The following is a 13186-nucleotide window of genomic DNA, read 5'->3' on the forward strand; positions in this document are numbered from 1 at the left end:
AGCTACTTGTGAGGCTGAGGCAGGAGAATGGTGTGAACCCAGGAGGCGGAGCTTGCAGTGAGCCGAGATGGCGCCACTGCACTCTGGTCTGGGCGACAGAGCAAGACTCTGTTTCAGAAGGAAAAAAAAAAAAAGGGAAAAGGACCTTTCTAAGCCGAGGTCAAAGCCAGAGAGAGATGGGATGACAGAAGGTGGGCCAGAGATGTAACGTGCAAAGGACTCAATCCACTGTTGCTGGCTTTGAAGCTGGAGGAAAGGGCCACAAGCCAAGGAATGTGGCTGGCTTCCAGAGCTGGAAAAGACAAAGAGTCTTTCCTAGAGCCCCCAGAAAGGCACATAGCCTTGCCTATGCCTTGATTTTCAGCTCATTGAGATCCATGTCAGACTTCTGACCTACAGAACTGTGAGACAAATGTGTTCTTTTAAGCCACTTATTTTGTGGCAATTTGTTACAGCAGCAATAGGAAAATGATACACTGGGGTCTACAGCAAGAGTTGTGCTGAGTCCTGGTGAGGGGCAGCTCTGAAGGCTGGGCTCAACACCCAGTGGGCACAGGCACTGGCATAGCTCTCCCCATCTTAGCAGGCACACGGAAGGTGGTTACCTGGGTTCACAGCATGGGCTGCTGGAGGGAAGGCTGTGAATAGACAGGGCCGGACCTAAAATCATCTAGCCCCAGATTCCACCACTGACAAGGTTTCTAGGGCACGATTATCTTTCTTGATGCTTGATAGTAATGTCAAGGGTTAGTCATATGTATTCCCCAATAGTTTCATTTCCAGCATGATGAGGTAAAGGGAGGAAAATCACTGGATAAGGAGGCTTGCAACTGAGTCTCAGCTCATTCATTACTCCCTGTTTTGCCTGGGTGAAAATGATAACTTCATTGGGACTTTATTTCCTCAACTGTGAAAATCAGAGATTAGGTGATAGATATGGTCCCTCTCAGTTCTAAAATTCTCTAATTTCATTCACAAATTGCTTCCTGCTGAATCATCTGGGCTGTCAGTCAAGCACTCAGCAAACACATTGGCCATGTTTAAATCAAACATATGGGTGACATGCTAATTTTTTTTTTTTTTTTTTTTTTTGAGACGGAGTCTCGCTCTGTCCACCAGGCTGGAGTGCAGTGGTGCTATCTCGGCTCACTGCAAGCTCCGCCTCCCGGGTTCCCGCCATTCTCCTGCCTCAGCCTCCCGAGTAGCTGGGACTACAGGTGCCCGCCACGGCGCCCGGCTTTATTTTTTGTCTTTTTAGTAGAGACGGGGTTTCACCGTGGTCTCGATCTCCTGACCTTGTGATCCACCCGCCTTGGCCTCCCAAAGTGCTGGGATTACAGGCGTGAGCCACCGCGCCCGGCCGACATGCTAAATTCTTAACTGAAATGACTCTAAATATATATCTTCATCTCTTCTTTATGCCTATAAAATTGCTTTGCATATCAATAAGAAGAAAAGAATTTGTGGTGATTAAGAAATACAGGCTTCAGGGATATATTCCAGGCTATCATTTACTAATGTTTGGACCTTGGACAAGTTACTTAACCTCTTTATGCCTTCATTTTCTGTCAGTTGTAGGTGATAACAACATTTACCACATGGGGCTGCCATTCAAGTGTTTAGAACAATGGCTACTACAGAGTAAAGGTATAATAAATGTTAGCTCTTCCTCCTTTATTGCAGTATAATTCAAAATATGGTTTCAGACTGGGCATGATGGCTCATGCCTGTAATCCTAGCACTTTGGGAGGCTGAGGCGGGTGAATCGTTTGACTCCGTGAGTTCGAGCCCAGCCTGGTCTCAAATGTGGCAAAACCCTATTTCTACAAAAAATACAAAAATTAGCCAGGCATAGTGGTGCACACCTGTAGTCCCAGCTACTTGCGAGGCTGAGGTGGGAGGATCACCTGAGCCCGGGAGGCGGAGGTTACAGTAAGCCAAGGTCGTGCCACTTCACTCCAGCCTGGGTGATAGAGTCAGACTCTGTCTCCATAAATAAATAAATAAGTAAATAAAATATTTGACAAATATGATTTCAAAAAAGGCATATTCACAGACAAAAACGAAGAATGTAGCTAAGTACCTGCTTACCTTTCATAAAGAAGGGTCGAGTTGTTTTCCAGAGATCTGGATTGTTGTTAAATATGATGCCTTTCTCATGCATACCGATGCACTGCAGCCCAAGTTTGCTGCCAAACCGAGAGCTGTAATGATTGTGCTTCATTATGTGGAACATACTTGAGGACCTGAAAAGAAAGGAAACCTTGGTGTCAATTTTTAAGGGTCAGCAGAACTCATGGTGGTACATTTTGACTAGGAGGTAGCTCTCTTAGCAAATGCATGTCGCTCCAAATGCAATGTGCATGATTTCTAGTATTCAGGTTGAATAAGCACTTCTGTTAGCATGAGGACATCCTTCTCCAGTTGAATCATTTCTACCTACTGACTCCCTGTTTAACACCAAAGATAGAAAACACATACATACCCACATACCATTCCTTATTTCTCTTTCTTCTCTAACCTCCCCAAAATACTACCCACTACTGGAGTCAGAGCTTCAAGACTGTTAAGAAGCTGAACCCTCCACACCACCAGAGCCAGAAGAACCTCCAGCCTCCCAGATCTCACCCAGCCTCACTCCACAAAGTGCCACCCACTGCAAGAGTGAGTCACAGAATCAGAAGTTTGTGGAATTACCAAAGTCTTGTTTTCCTATTTTGGAACCAGCAGTTTTGCCTAGTACCACCCAACTCTAGTCTCTGATCAGGCCTGCCCTCTCCAGTGGAGTATCAGTCAGGGCTTGAAAAACATCTCCTTGGGCACTTCTTCTAGCCCTGAGCTTGGCCAGGGCCTGGCTGGGCTGGCATGCAAAGTTCACTGCCGTAGTAAAGGAAGCTATTTTGGGGCTCTGCATTCCATCATGACTCATCAAAGTCTCCAGGGTCACAGAGTTCTCCCATCACATAGGATGTGATGAGTCATGAGATAGTACAATTTGCATGATGCTCAATTATGCAAATTCAAGATGCGTAAGATGTCACTGGTATTATCTTGATTTCAGATGTTGCTGTTACTTTCTTGGTGAACTTAATATTTATACAAAATTTCATGTATTAATTTCAACTTTGGTCCTCCCTCCCCTCTGGTCTCCCAAAATTTTGTTTAACGATGCAAATTCTCCTACTATGGAGGTTTTCAGAATACATAACCCTCAAAGATTAGAAGTGGTTACTATAATATCTGCAACTGGTTCTCAGACAGGTTGGAGAGACTCTTGCTCCTCCATCTCCTAGTTGACACTTGGCTTCTAAAAGGATACCTTTGCCTTAGTGAGGTTGTTCAGTTTACCTGCTGAAATACCTTCCCAGAGGACTCTAGGCCTAAAAAGCGCTACTCTGGTTCAACGGATTAGGTTGTGGGCTAAGTATTAATCCAGCTCTCACGTCTGTGATGTGTTCCATAGTCCTATTTAAGCTTTAAAAGTAAGCCTCTGAAATAATGGTAGTGTCAAGAAATTAGAACAGGATTATTATTATATAAAATACAAAAATTAGCTGGGCGTGGTAGTGTGTGCCTGTAGTCCCAACTACTTGGGGGGCTGAGGCAGTAGGATAGCTTGAGCCCTGGAGGTTGAAGCTGCAGTGAGCCATGATCATGCCACTGCACTCCAACCTGGGTGACAGACCAAGATCCTAGCTCAAAAAAAAAAAAAAAAAGCAGAGTTATTGTATAAGTAACTTATTTACTTGATATTTATTTCAGGAAAAATCTCCTATTTTCAAATAAAAACACCATTAAATATTTTTTTGATCTGATTCCAGATAATATTCATCAAATAATCCTAAGTTTTAGATGTTTGCCTCTCCCTAGCAAAAAAAAGAAATAAAAATAATAAAAATAAAAAATAAAAATACAGATGCTTCCATTTGTATTCTAGAGAATTAATTTGTCTGACACTTCAAATTTTGTCATATATAGAAAAATTAGGCTATAGGAAGGCATGAAATTCTTACTAATTAAAATATTTGAAAACTCTAGCTTTACTTACCTTCCCCTCCATCATTCCATAATTAAAGCAGAAATTAAGTAGTTTATATATTCTTTGTTCACAAACTCATGTCTAAAAATTTTAAACACTTCACGGACAAACACTATTTTTCTGCTCTGACCCTAGGGCTTTTGTATACTGCATTAATCATATTGGCCTGTCCATTTCATTTAAGAACTTGCTAACCAGTTTTCAAAAGAGAGTAAGAAACTCTAAACATAAAACAAACCCAACTAAATATTTGCTAGTTATTAGTAACGAAGAGTCAACCTTTAAAATTCATGTGTCCTTTAGGGGGCACCAACATCTCAGCTGTTTTGAATCCAAAGCTCAGGCTTGTCAGGGACAAAGCTAATCAGGCAGAAGTGATAAAGCAAGGGATGTGTGACTGGCCACAGGTGAGCAATTTAAAACAAGGTCACTTACTAAAAGTAGGCTGGATTGATCTAGCCAGAGTAAATCAGAGAAGTGAAGAACAGAAGGTCAGTGACGAACTAAGGACCCCAGCCCAGAGCTCCTCCTGACAGTCAAGGCAGGCCTGGTTCTGGCTTGTGGGCCAGCCTGCAACACTGCCATAGGCAAGTGTTATACTCATTAGTTGGGAGAATGAGGATTTCTTAGCACTGAGGAGAGTCCAACGGAGTCCCCAACCTCAGCAGGGACAGGGCACAGTGTTGAGTGTCTGGTCACTAGGGTTATTATCCCTCATTAAGCATGACAGTAGACAAAAGACATCTCCAAAGATGGCAGACCTATTGTCTGTTCAAAATGAAAAGTAGCCAGGGAGTAAGCTCTTAGGTGATGAGAAGGAAGCCACCTGAGTTCTGGCATTAAACAACTCACACACTTGTGGGCAGGTTCAACAGTGATGAGGAGGCAATTAATGGAATAATTGGTGACTTTTTTTTTTTTTTTTTGAGACAGATTCTCACGCTATTGCCCAGGCTGGAGTATAGTGGCACAATCTCAGCTAACTGCAAACTCCACATCCCAGGTTCAAACAATTCTCGTGCCACAGCCTCCTGAGTAGTTGGGATTACAGGTGCTCACCACCACGCCCAGCTAATTTTTTGTTTGTGTTTTTAGTAGAGACAGGGTTTCACCATGTTGGCCAGGCTGGTCTCAAACTCCTGACCTCAAGTAATACGCCCACCTTCACCTCCCAAAGTGCTGGCATTACAGGTGTGAGCCACTGCACCCAGCTGGTGACAAACATTTAAAAACAGTTGCCTCGTGTAGATCTGTTCCATCAATCCTGTCACCTTTTCACTGTCCTTCACGTCTCTAATATCCTCACTTACCCAGTTTAAATTCTAGGTGACTATAAGAGGTAAGCAATCTTTATAACAGAGGAATCTTACTGTAACCACCCAACCAAGTGATCAAATTTAACATCAATGCTACTGGGACAACCCATTACTCATCTTCTGATGTGATGTGATATGAAGTTCCTAGTACTATTGAAGTGTTATTGCAAAAATGTGCAACCTTAATCTAATTGAGCCTTTAGACCCAATTTTCAGTTTACAAGAAATACAGGGGACAGATGAATATAGTAAATGACATCCTGATGAAACAGCGAGAGAAATTCAGAATGTGGGATATCTTACAGCCGACCTGGTCTCTTCAAAAGGTCAATGTCACAGGGGGAAAAGTGTGGCGGGGGGACGGCTCTTTCAAGTTTCCTACTGATTTGATAATTTTCTTAACAGAAAGTTGGGAAGAAATTATTGTCAATCTAAAATTAAAATACCCTTCCCTGAATCCTCAACTCCCTTGACCCTCTTCTTACTTTGTCATGGTTGCCCGGTAAAACCACAACTCCAGCCAAGTCCAACTCTGAGTTTATTCTGTGCTTGCACCTGGCAGTTGAAGTGGGCTGGGAAAAAAGAAAAACCACTTATGTGCACACGTGTGTGTGCATGTGTGTGCGTGAGCACACACGTGCCTGCTGTCAGGTCTCGGTTAAATTCAAGTGGGCTCTTAGTGTCGCTGGCAATGCTACTGCAAGTCCCCAGCCCGTTCACTCTCTCACTCTTCTACGTGACTATTATATTCTCCCCACTCAGCCCCAGCTGAAGACTTTATTTCTAATTTTCCCAAGAAAATGGAAACAACTCTAAGAGAATCTCCACAAGCCCCAATGACCCAAACCTGTGCCCGTATATTTCACCTTCCCTCCTATTACGACGGAAATTCCATGTCCCCATTCAAGGCCAACCCATTCACTTGTCCCCAGGGACCTCTTCACATCTCACTTAGCGCACCCTTTCTTTCTCTTCCATCAACAATCATTTGATTTTCCTCCGTAACTGACCATTCCCCCTACAACTCACGTGCTGTAATTTCTCCTATTTTAAAAATCAAATTTCCTTTGCCTGCACATCTCGTTCAGCTACTGTCCCATTTCCTGCCTTCTTTATGGCAAACTCCTTGGAAGACTTGTCTACACTTGATGCCTCTGATTCTGCTCCCCCTATTCTCTTCTCTGGTCAGACTTTTGCCCTGACTAGTCCATTGAAACTGCTGTTGTCGAGGTCACCTGTGACTTCCCTGTTGCTAAATGCAGTACTGAAATCTCCATGCATTCCCTTTCCCCATCAGTGGTATTTGACATGGTTCACAATTTCCTACCCCTGATATGGATTCTTCAACTGTTTTTCAGATATCACACTTTCCTGGTTTTCTCTTCTCGGTCCAGCTACTCCTTCTCAGTCTCTGTTGCTAGTTTCTGTCCATTTACACTAGAGGGTCTCAAGGTTCAGTCCTCTCTACTCAATCATGCCACTCAGATGTCAACTGGGCGTGTCAAATCTAACATGTCTAGACTGGAACCCTAATCTCTCCCCTTCCCAACTTGCTTCACCTATCTTAGGACATGATGTCCCTATTCAATGCAAAACTGGACAGCACTTTGACTCTTTTTTTTTTCTCTCACATCCTACATCCAATCTGTCAGCAAGTCTGTTGGCTTTGCCTTCAAAATATGTCTGGAATTTTCCCTCATATCTTATCACCTCTACTGCTACCACCTGGACCAGCCACCATCACCTCTTGCCTAACTGTTCTCTCTGGTCCTATCCCTTGTCTTCTCGCACCTATTATCAACAGAGCAGCCAGAATGATTCTGTGAAACACAAATGAGTCACATGCGTCACTCCTCTGCTCAAATTCTTCAGTGGCTTCCTTTCTCACAGAGGGTAAAAGCTGGAGTTGTTACAATGGCCTGCAAGGCCTGACGTGATTTGGTACCCTATTGCCTCTCTCATCTCATCTCCTGTGTTCTTCCACTCAGGCTCTTACCTTAGGACATTGGCACTTGCTGTTCCTTCTATCTAGAATGCTTTTCCACCAGGTCTCTGCATGGGCTACTTGCTCATCTCCTTTAGGTTTTTATTTAAATGCTGTCTTCTCAGTGAGGGCTGCCTGAACCACCTATTTACAATCACACCTGCGTCTCTACAACTCGTCCTCCCCCATCCGCTTTCCCTATTCTTTTTCTATGTAATACCTATCTGCCTCATAACAGTGTGACCAGTTATCCTGGTTTGCCCAGGATTATGCCAGTTTCAGCACTGAAAGTCCCACATCCTGGGAAAGGCCCTGGTCCCAGGCTAACTGAAACAATTGGTCACTTTGCTGATACACTATATATTTTACTTGTTTATTGATGACCTAATGACAACATATTGCTCCATGAGGTAAAGGAATTTTGGCTGGTTTTTTTCACTGCTCTATTCCCAGAGCTTAGAACAATACCTGCTGCTATAAATAGTAAGTTTTCAATAAATATTTAATGGATGAAGAGCCAGTAATGACTATTACAACTTAGAATCATTCAGTGCTTAGTATATAATAAATTCTCAGTAAATGTATATTCAAAGAATAAATGAAGGAAACCCCCGTAAATGATGCGTAAATTTGCACATCATTAAGACTGATGTAAAAATATAACCCTAATTAGTATGTTAATTGCTAACAGATATGCAAATAGAACCCAAATTAGCATGCTAATTGCTAATTTCCCTTTATAAGTGCTACATAAATTTTTTTTGTATTCATGACAAAAACTAATCTAGGGACATATAATGGACATACAGTGTCATGCATCACCTACAGACCCTCATTAATTTAGAGCACAGCTGCCTGGGTAGCTGCCTGGGGGAAGAACGGTGCACACAGCATCTACATCTCACCAGATGGACCGTGCCTTGACGCCCCCAGTGGCGCAGGCGGCATCGCAGCAGCCCATATGCCTGACTTCTCCCCTGAAGTTCTGCAGCCCCCATTACTTTGGGACAAAGCTGGTTGGAAAAGTTGGACCATAATTTCTACACAGTTGTAATGACTACAGACCTCAAACTTTTCAAAAGAAAAAAAAAAATCTGACAAACTATTCAAATAAAAATAAAAAGCTTTCTGAGGTCCAGTGGGGTCTTTTCAAGAGGTACGGGGAGTTCTGGTAGGGACTTGAAGAGCAGGCAAGGAAAGGAGATGGGGACAAACATGTCCTATTCCCGCGGGGAGCTCAGCCTTTAACAGCAAAATTGAACTGCTCTGAGGCAATTAAGGAGAACACAAAGACTCCAACAAGTGAAAAGCCTGAGAGGACAGGAAAAGGAAAGAACTGGGAGAGCTGGGGATAGGGTGGGTGGGTTGTGGCCATGTCTCTGCGTGCACGAGCACCTGACTTGGTCGGGGTTGTTGGAGTCAGTTTCCTAATTAAGACTAGCAGAGTGGTCAGATGCCACCCCACTGTAACGAGCAACCACTTCAGGAATTGTCTTTGGGAATTCAGGGAGTTTTCCTGAAGACTTAAGAATCTAGCATCGAAATATCTAGTATGTCAGAATGATTTCTATCCTAGTACTGTGGTCCTTTCTCAATTCCATCATTCTTTACACCAATTCTAGTCTTATACCGCCACCACCTCAGCATAAGACAAAACCAAACCTGCATTACTGTTTCCCCTAACCCTGGGGAGAGGCCCTCCTGCCCCAGGAGCTTCCTCCTCCACCCCCTCTCTAGATGGAATGTTCTCAAACTCAGTCATACCCTGGGATCACCTGGGGAATATTAAACACCACTGATGCCTGGATCCTATCCTCAGAGGTTCTGATCTAAAAGTGGGGGTGTGGCCTAGGCAGTGGGGCTTTGAAAATCTCCCTGGGTGACTATAAGGTACAGCTAGGGTGAGAAGCATGGCACTGTACTAGATCCTGGGTAGCAGGTAGATATCCTTCTAGATAAATATCCTGCGGGTCACTTCACCTGTCTGCTGAGGGAAAGAGGTGATGGGGAAGGCAGACCCTGGGCTGGGGAGAGCTGGAAGGCAGGTGGCTGTGTGGGGAAATGTAAGAGCAGCAGCAAATGTCCCTACCCGCAAACCCAAACACCAGCGCTTCCAGGATATTTGTGAGACTGTAGCCAGTTGTAAAAGTGACTCAAGTACTGATTTTTAAAATGAGAACATATCAAGAACATATCATAGTCACTTACATTTGGCTGACTAAAGCCTAATAGACCAGGATAATTAAAATAAAAAAGTAATTATGGTCTAGTTCTTAGAGCAGTGGTTCTCAAACTCAAGTGTGCAGCAGAATCACCTGCAGACTTTGTTAAAACACAGATTGCGGGTCCGACCCCAGACTATCTCATTTAGTAGGTCAGGGTGGGGCCCAAGAAGGTGCATTGCTAACAAGTTCCCAGGCTTGTTGATGCTGCCTGTTGAAGGACCACACTTTGAAAACTACTGCATTAAAGTACGTCACAGTGAACCCAGTGAAATGATGTTTCCACCTGAAGCCATTTCTGTTTAGTTGTGTGAGGTCTGCCTCAGCTACTCTTGGAAGTGCTACAACATGAAACTGAATGAAACAAACAAAAAAAATCCCAGGCCAAAAAAAAAATTGTTTTGGATAGTTTGAAATATTTGGAAGTATTAAAATAACACCTACATCTCTCCTGCTCCCTTCTTTCAGTATCTGCTTCAAATATTTGGGCTTTGAGGATACCGTGGTATTTTATGAGATGATGTATGTAATCTTGACCTGAAAAAATTATGTAGTTTCTAGAAAAGCTTCACTTGCTTTTGAGCTATAGTCTTTGTATCTGAATGAATAATTCGAACAAATTGGTAAAACACCCTGGTCAGCTTTGGTTTGTGGGTAAAGCTCTGTCAGGGATTACAAATATAAAAATGTGTTAATGAGACAGTGTTTGCACATAGCGTTGCTAAAAGTCTACTAAAACTGGCTGAAAGTCTAGGGAAATACGCTGTCTTTGAAATTCTCCATTTTCTAAGATCAATAAACAAGAAAACAAGTATTTCACCAAACTAGTTCTTTATAGTCAATTCCTATTTAGTTAACCATAGAACTAATTCAATCGGCTAGTTATCCACAAAATATAATAATGCAGAGAGGGAGGACACTATTTTTTTAAATGGGTAATATTGTTCCTGATTTATGTAAGATCCCTCCACTGGGATACTGGCATAAAGTCATAAATGGAAGAGCAGCATATGAATGACTTCTTTTTCTACTGTCTCTTCTTTTATTTTCTTTTTTCTTTACTTGAATCAAATTCAGCCAAGGTCGGCTTACCATCTGCTCTTTTAGAGGTGCTCAGTTGCTTGGCAGGAGAATAAATTAGCAAATTGCTGATCAGATACCTCTGCCTCAGGTTTTATTTTATTTTTTAAAAGACAGGGTCTTGCTCTGTCACCCAGACTAGCGCAGTGGTGTCTTGGGTTTTATTTTTGTTTTGTATGGGCTTTTTCTTTGTTTGTTTGGCTTGGTTCTTTTTAATGTTTATTTGTGGTTAGGACCAAAAAACTTGGGAAAGCAGAAAAGATAACACCTCTCCCTAAAGTATGTTTCGTTGAAATCAAATTATCTGGCTTCCAAGTTTCCACATTCCCTGCTCACAGAGACTAAATAATTTCCCAACTCCAGAGTTAGTTATTTATGTACCGCTGACTTCATTTCAAGCAAAACCCAATTATTCTGTTTCAATGTTAGATTTCTGGGGATTGCTCACCTTCATTTCAGTGATAAAAATACAGCGTTAGAAACAAAGACATCAAGAATCAAAATAAAGCTGTCTTAAGTGGAAAAAACTCCAGCCTCGATTTAAAAAGCATGTCTGCCACCGGGCGCGGTGGCTCACGCCTGTAATCCCAGCACTTTGGGAGGCCGAGGTGGGTGGATCACGAGGTCAGGAGATAGAGACCATCCTGGCTAACATGGTGAAACCCTGTCTCTACTAAAAATGCAAAAAATGAGCCGGGCGTGGCAGCGGGCGCCTGTAGTCCCAGCTACTTGGGAGGCTGAGGCAGGAGAATGGCGTGAACCTGGGAGGCGGAGCTTGCAGTGAGCCGAGATCGCGCCACTGCACTCCAGCCTGGGTGACAGAACAAGACTCCGTCTCAAAAAAAGAAAAAAAAAAAAGGATGTCTCCGATTATGAACAGACTCACTTGCTGATAATGAGTGTTTCCTCTCCAGAGATCCAGACTCGCATGAATTCTCCATACACCCGGTTGTAGTAGTTGCAGGCACTGCCGATCCCCATCCACAGGAATCTGCCATGGGAGATGAGGGGTCCAATTCCCATGCAGTAGCCAGGACCTAGGACAGGTGTCAGAGCATAAGCTACATCTTAGCCACACCAAAAATTGCAACTGCTTTGTGTTACTCCTGTTTTTGTTCTTTTATAGCTAAGTGTTCTTTACATTTGATGTACATCTGTGAATCATGAATAAAGTGATTTGAAACAAAACAAAACAAAAGCCTCACACTTAACATGAGGCTCTTCACCCCTCCATGAGTAAAAAGGAGTTCAGTATCCACGCCACACTAGTTTTATTTGGTCTCAATAATTTCAGTCCAAATGAACTGGGGTGCGTGTGCTAATTTCTTCCCAGGTTAACCAGTATCAATGAGTTTCGAATACAAGTCAATTCGTGCGTTTGGTAGCAAACATGGAAATGCTGACGAATGACAAGCCGGCGGAACTGTTTGGCGCGTAGGTTTTTTCTGGAAACTTTTGGTTTGAGTGCCCCACTTGACAGAATGGGTGGGTTAAAACTGGTCTGTGGTTTTATAGGAAACCTTTCAACTGAAAGAAACAAGATCTACAAGGACAATGTCCAATCTAAGAACATCTGTTTTATTCCACTCAAAAAAGACTGTTTAAGAAAAGGCTCTGAAGCTAAATCTCATTAGGCAAAATAAAGCTAAGAGTTGAGGAGTCAGGCAATGGGTCTTTGAGCCTCTAGACTGGAGTTTGAGTCCCATAATCTGGTTTTAGCTGAGAGTAGTGGCTGCTTACAACCTTGCTCATGCAGAGGATGGCAGAATTATAAAGAACATGAACCCGGGAAACAACTGGGCAATTTGATGTTGCTTATATCAGAGAACAAACTTGGTACCTTGATTTTACCGGTGGTGGTAAAAAATTAGATTAAAAAGTTTTAGAATTTTTTTTTTTAGAAATTGTCAAGTAGTAGTTTTTCTGAATCTTTCTCCTTTAATTCCATTCTGTCAGTGAAATCATTCTGAAGCCAAAACACGCCTAACTATGTGAGACAGCGTTCTCACCTTATGGGCAAGAGTTGTGGAATGATATACATACTGTAACCTTTTGCTTGAATCACCTAAATTGGATGTTTAGTCCTAAACACAGCAAATAGTTTTTAGTCTTTTACTTTGCAATAGCTGAGTGAATATGAGCAAGACTGTCAGCTCTTTTTTCCCTTTAAATAGAAGACCTTCACTGATACCTATAGAACCAAAATATGGTCTAAGGTTATTAATCTTGTGAGTACTTTAGTAACACTACATTATACAGTAGATGACTGACTTTGTATTAAAATAATTTCATTAAGCTCTTTAAAAGATTTCCACAGCAGATCTGATTGAATATGTATTTCCTTAAACTGTCATTAGATATATTAACCTTTAATCAATTAATATATGCATAATATTACCTCACTGGATATTTACAGCTTGGCACTTTGTAGATGCTCAACAAATATTTCCTGAATAAATTTTAAAAATTAATTAGGCATGTGTATCTAATATAAAGGATGAAATTTTAAATGCCATCCTTTTTTTTGAGACAGAGTCTCACTCTG

At 42.2% G+C, this 13186-nt stretch overlaps 1 protein-coding gene across 1 annotated transcript in view; it reads right to left on the reverse strand.

Moving 5' to 3' along the window:
- The window catches only part of LOC105502210 (aromatase), a 126244-nt gene that overhangs the window by 15435 nt on the left and 97623 nt on the right, over positions 1–13186 (reverse strand). Inside the window, exons 4-5 of the mRNA XM_011928615.1 lie at positions 11528–11678; positions 2092–2246 (exon numbers count right to left, since the gene is read on the reverse strand). Coding sequence (XP_011784005.1) covers positions 2092–2246; positions 11528–11678 — 306 coding nt within the window. The remainder of the gene's footprint in view (positions 1–2091; positions 2247–11527; positions 11679–13186) is intronic.

The sequence above is a fragment of the Colobus angolensis genome, unplaced genomic scaffold (genome assembly GCF_000951035.1).
Source record: "Colobus angolensis palliatus isolate OR3802 unplaced genomic scaffold, Cang.pa_1.0 Scaffold78, whole genome shotgun sequence".
NCBI classification, from domain to species: Eukaryota; Metazoa; Chordata; class Mammalia; order Primates; family Cercopithecidae; genus Colobus; species Colobus angolensis.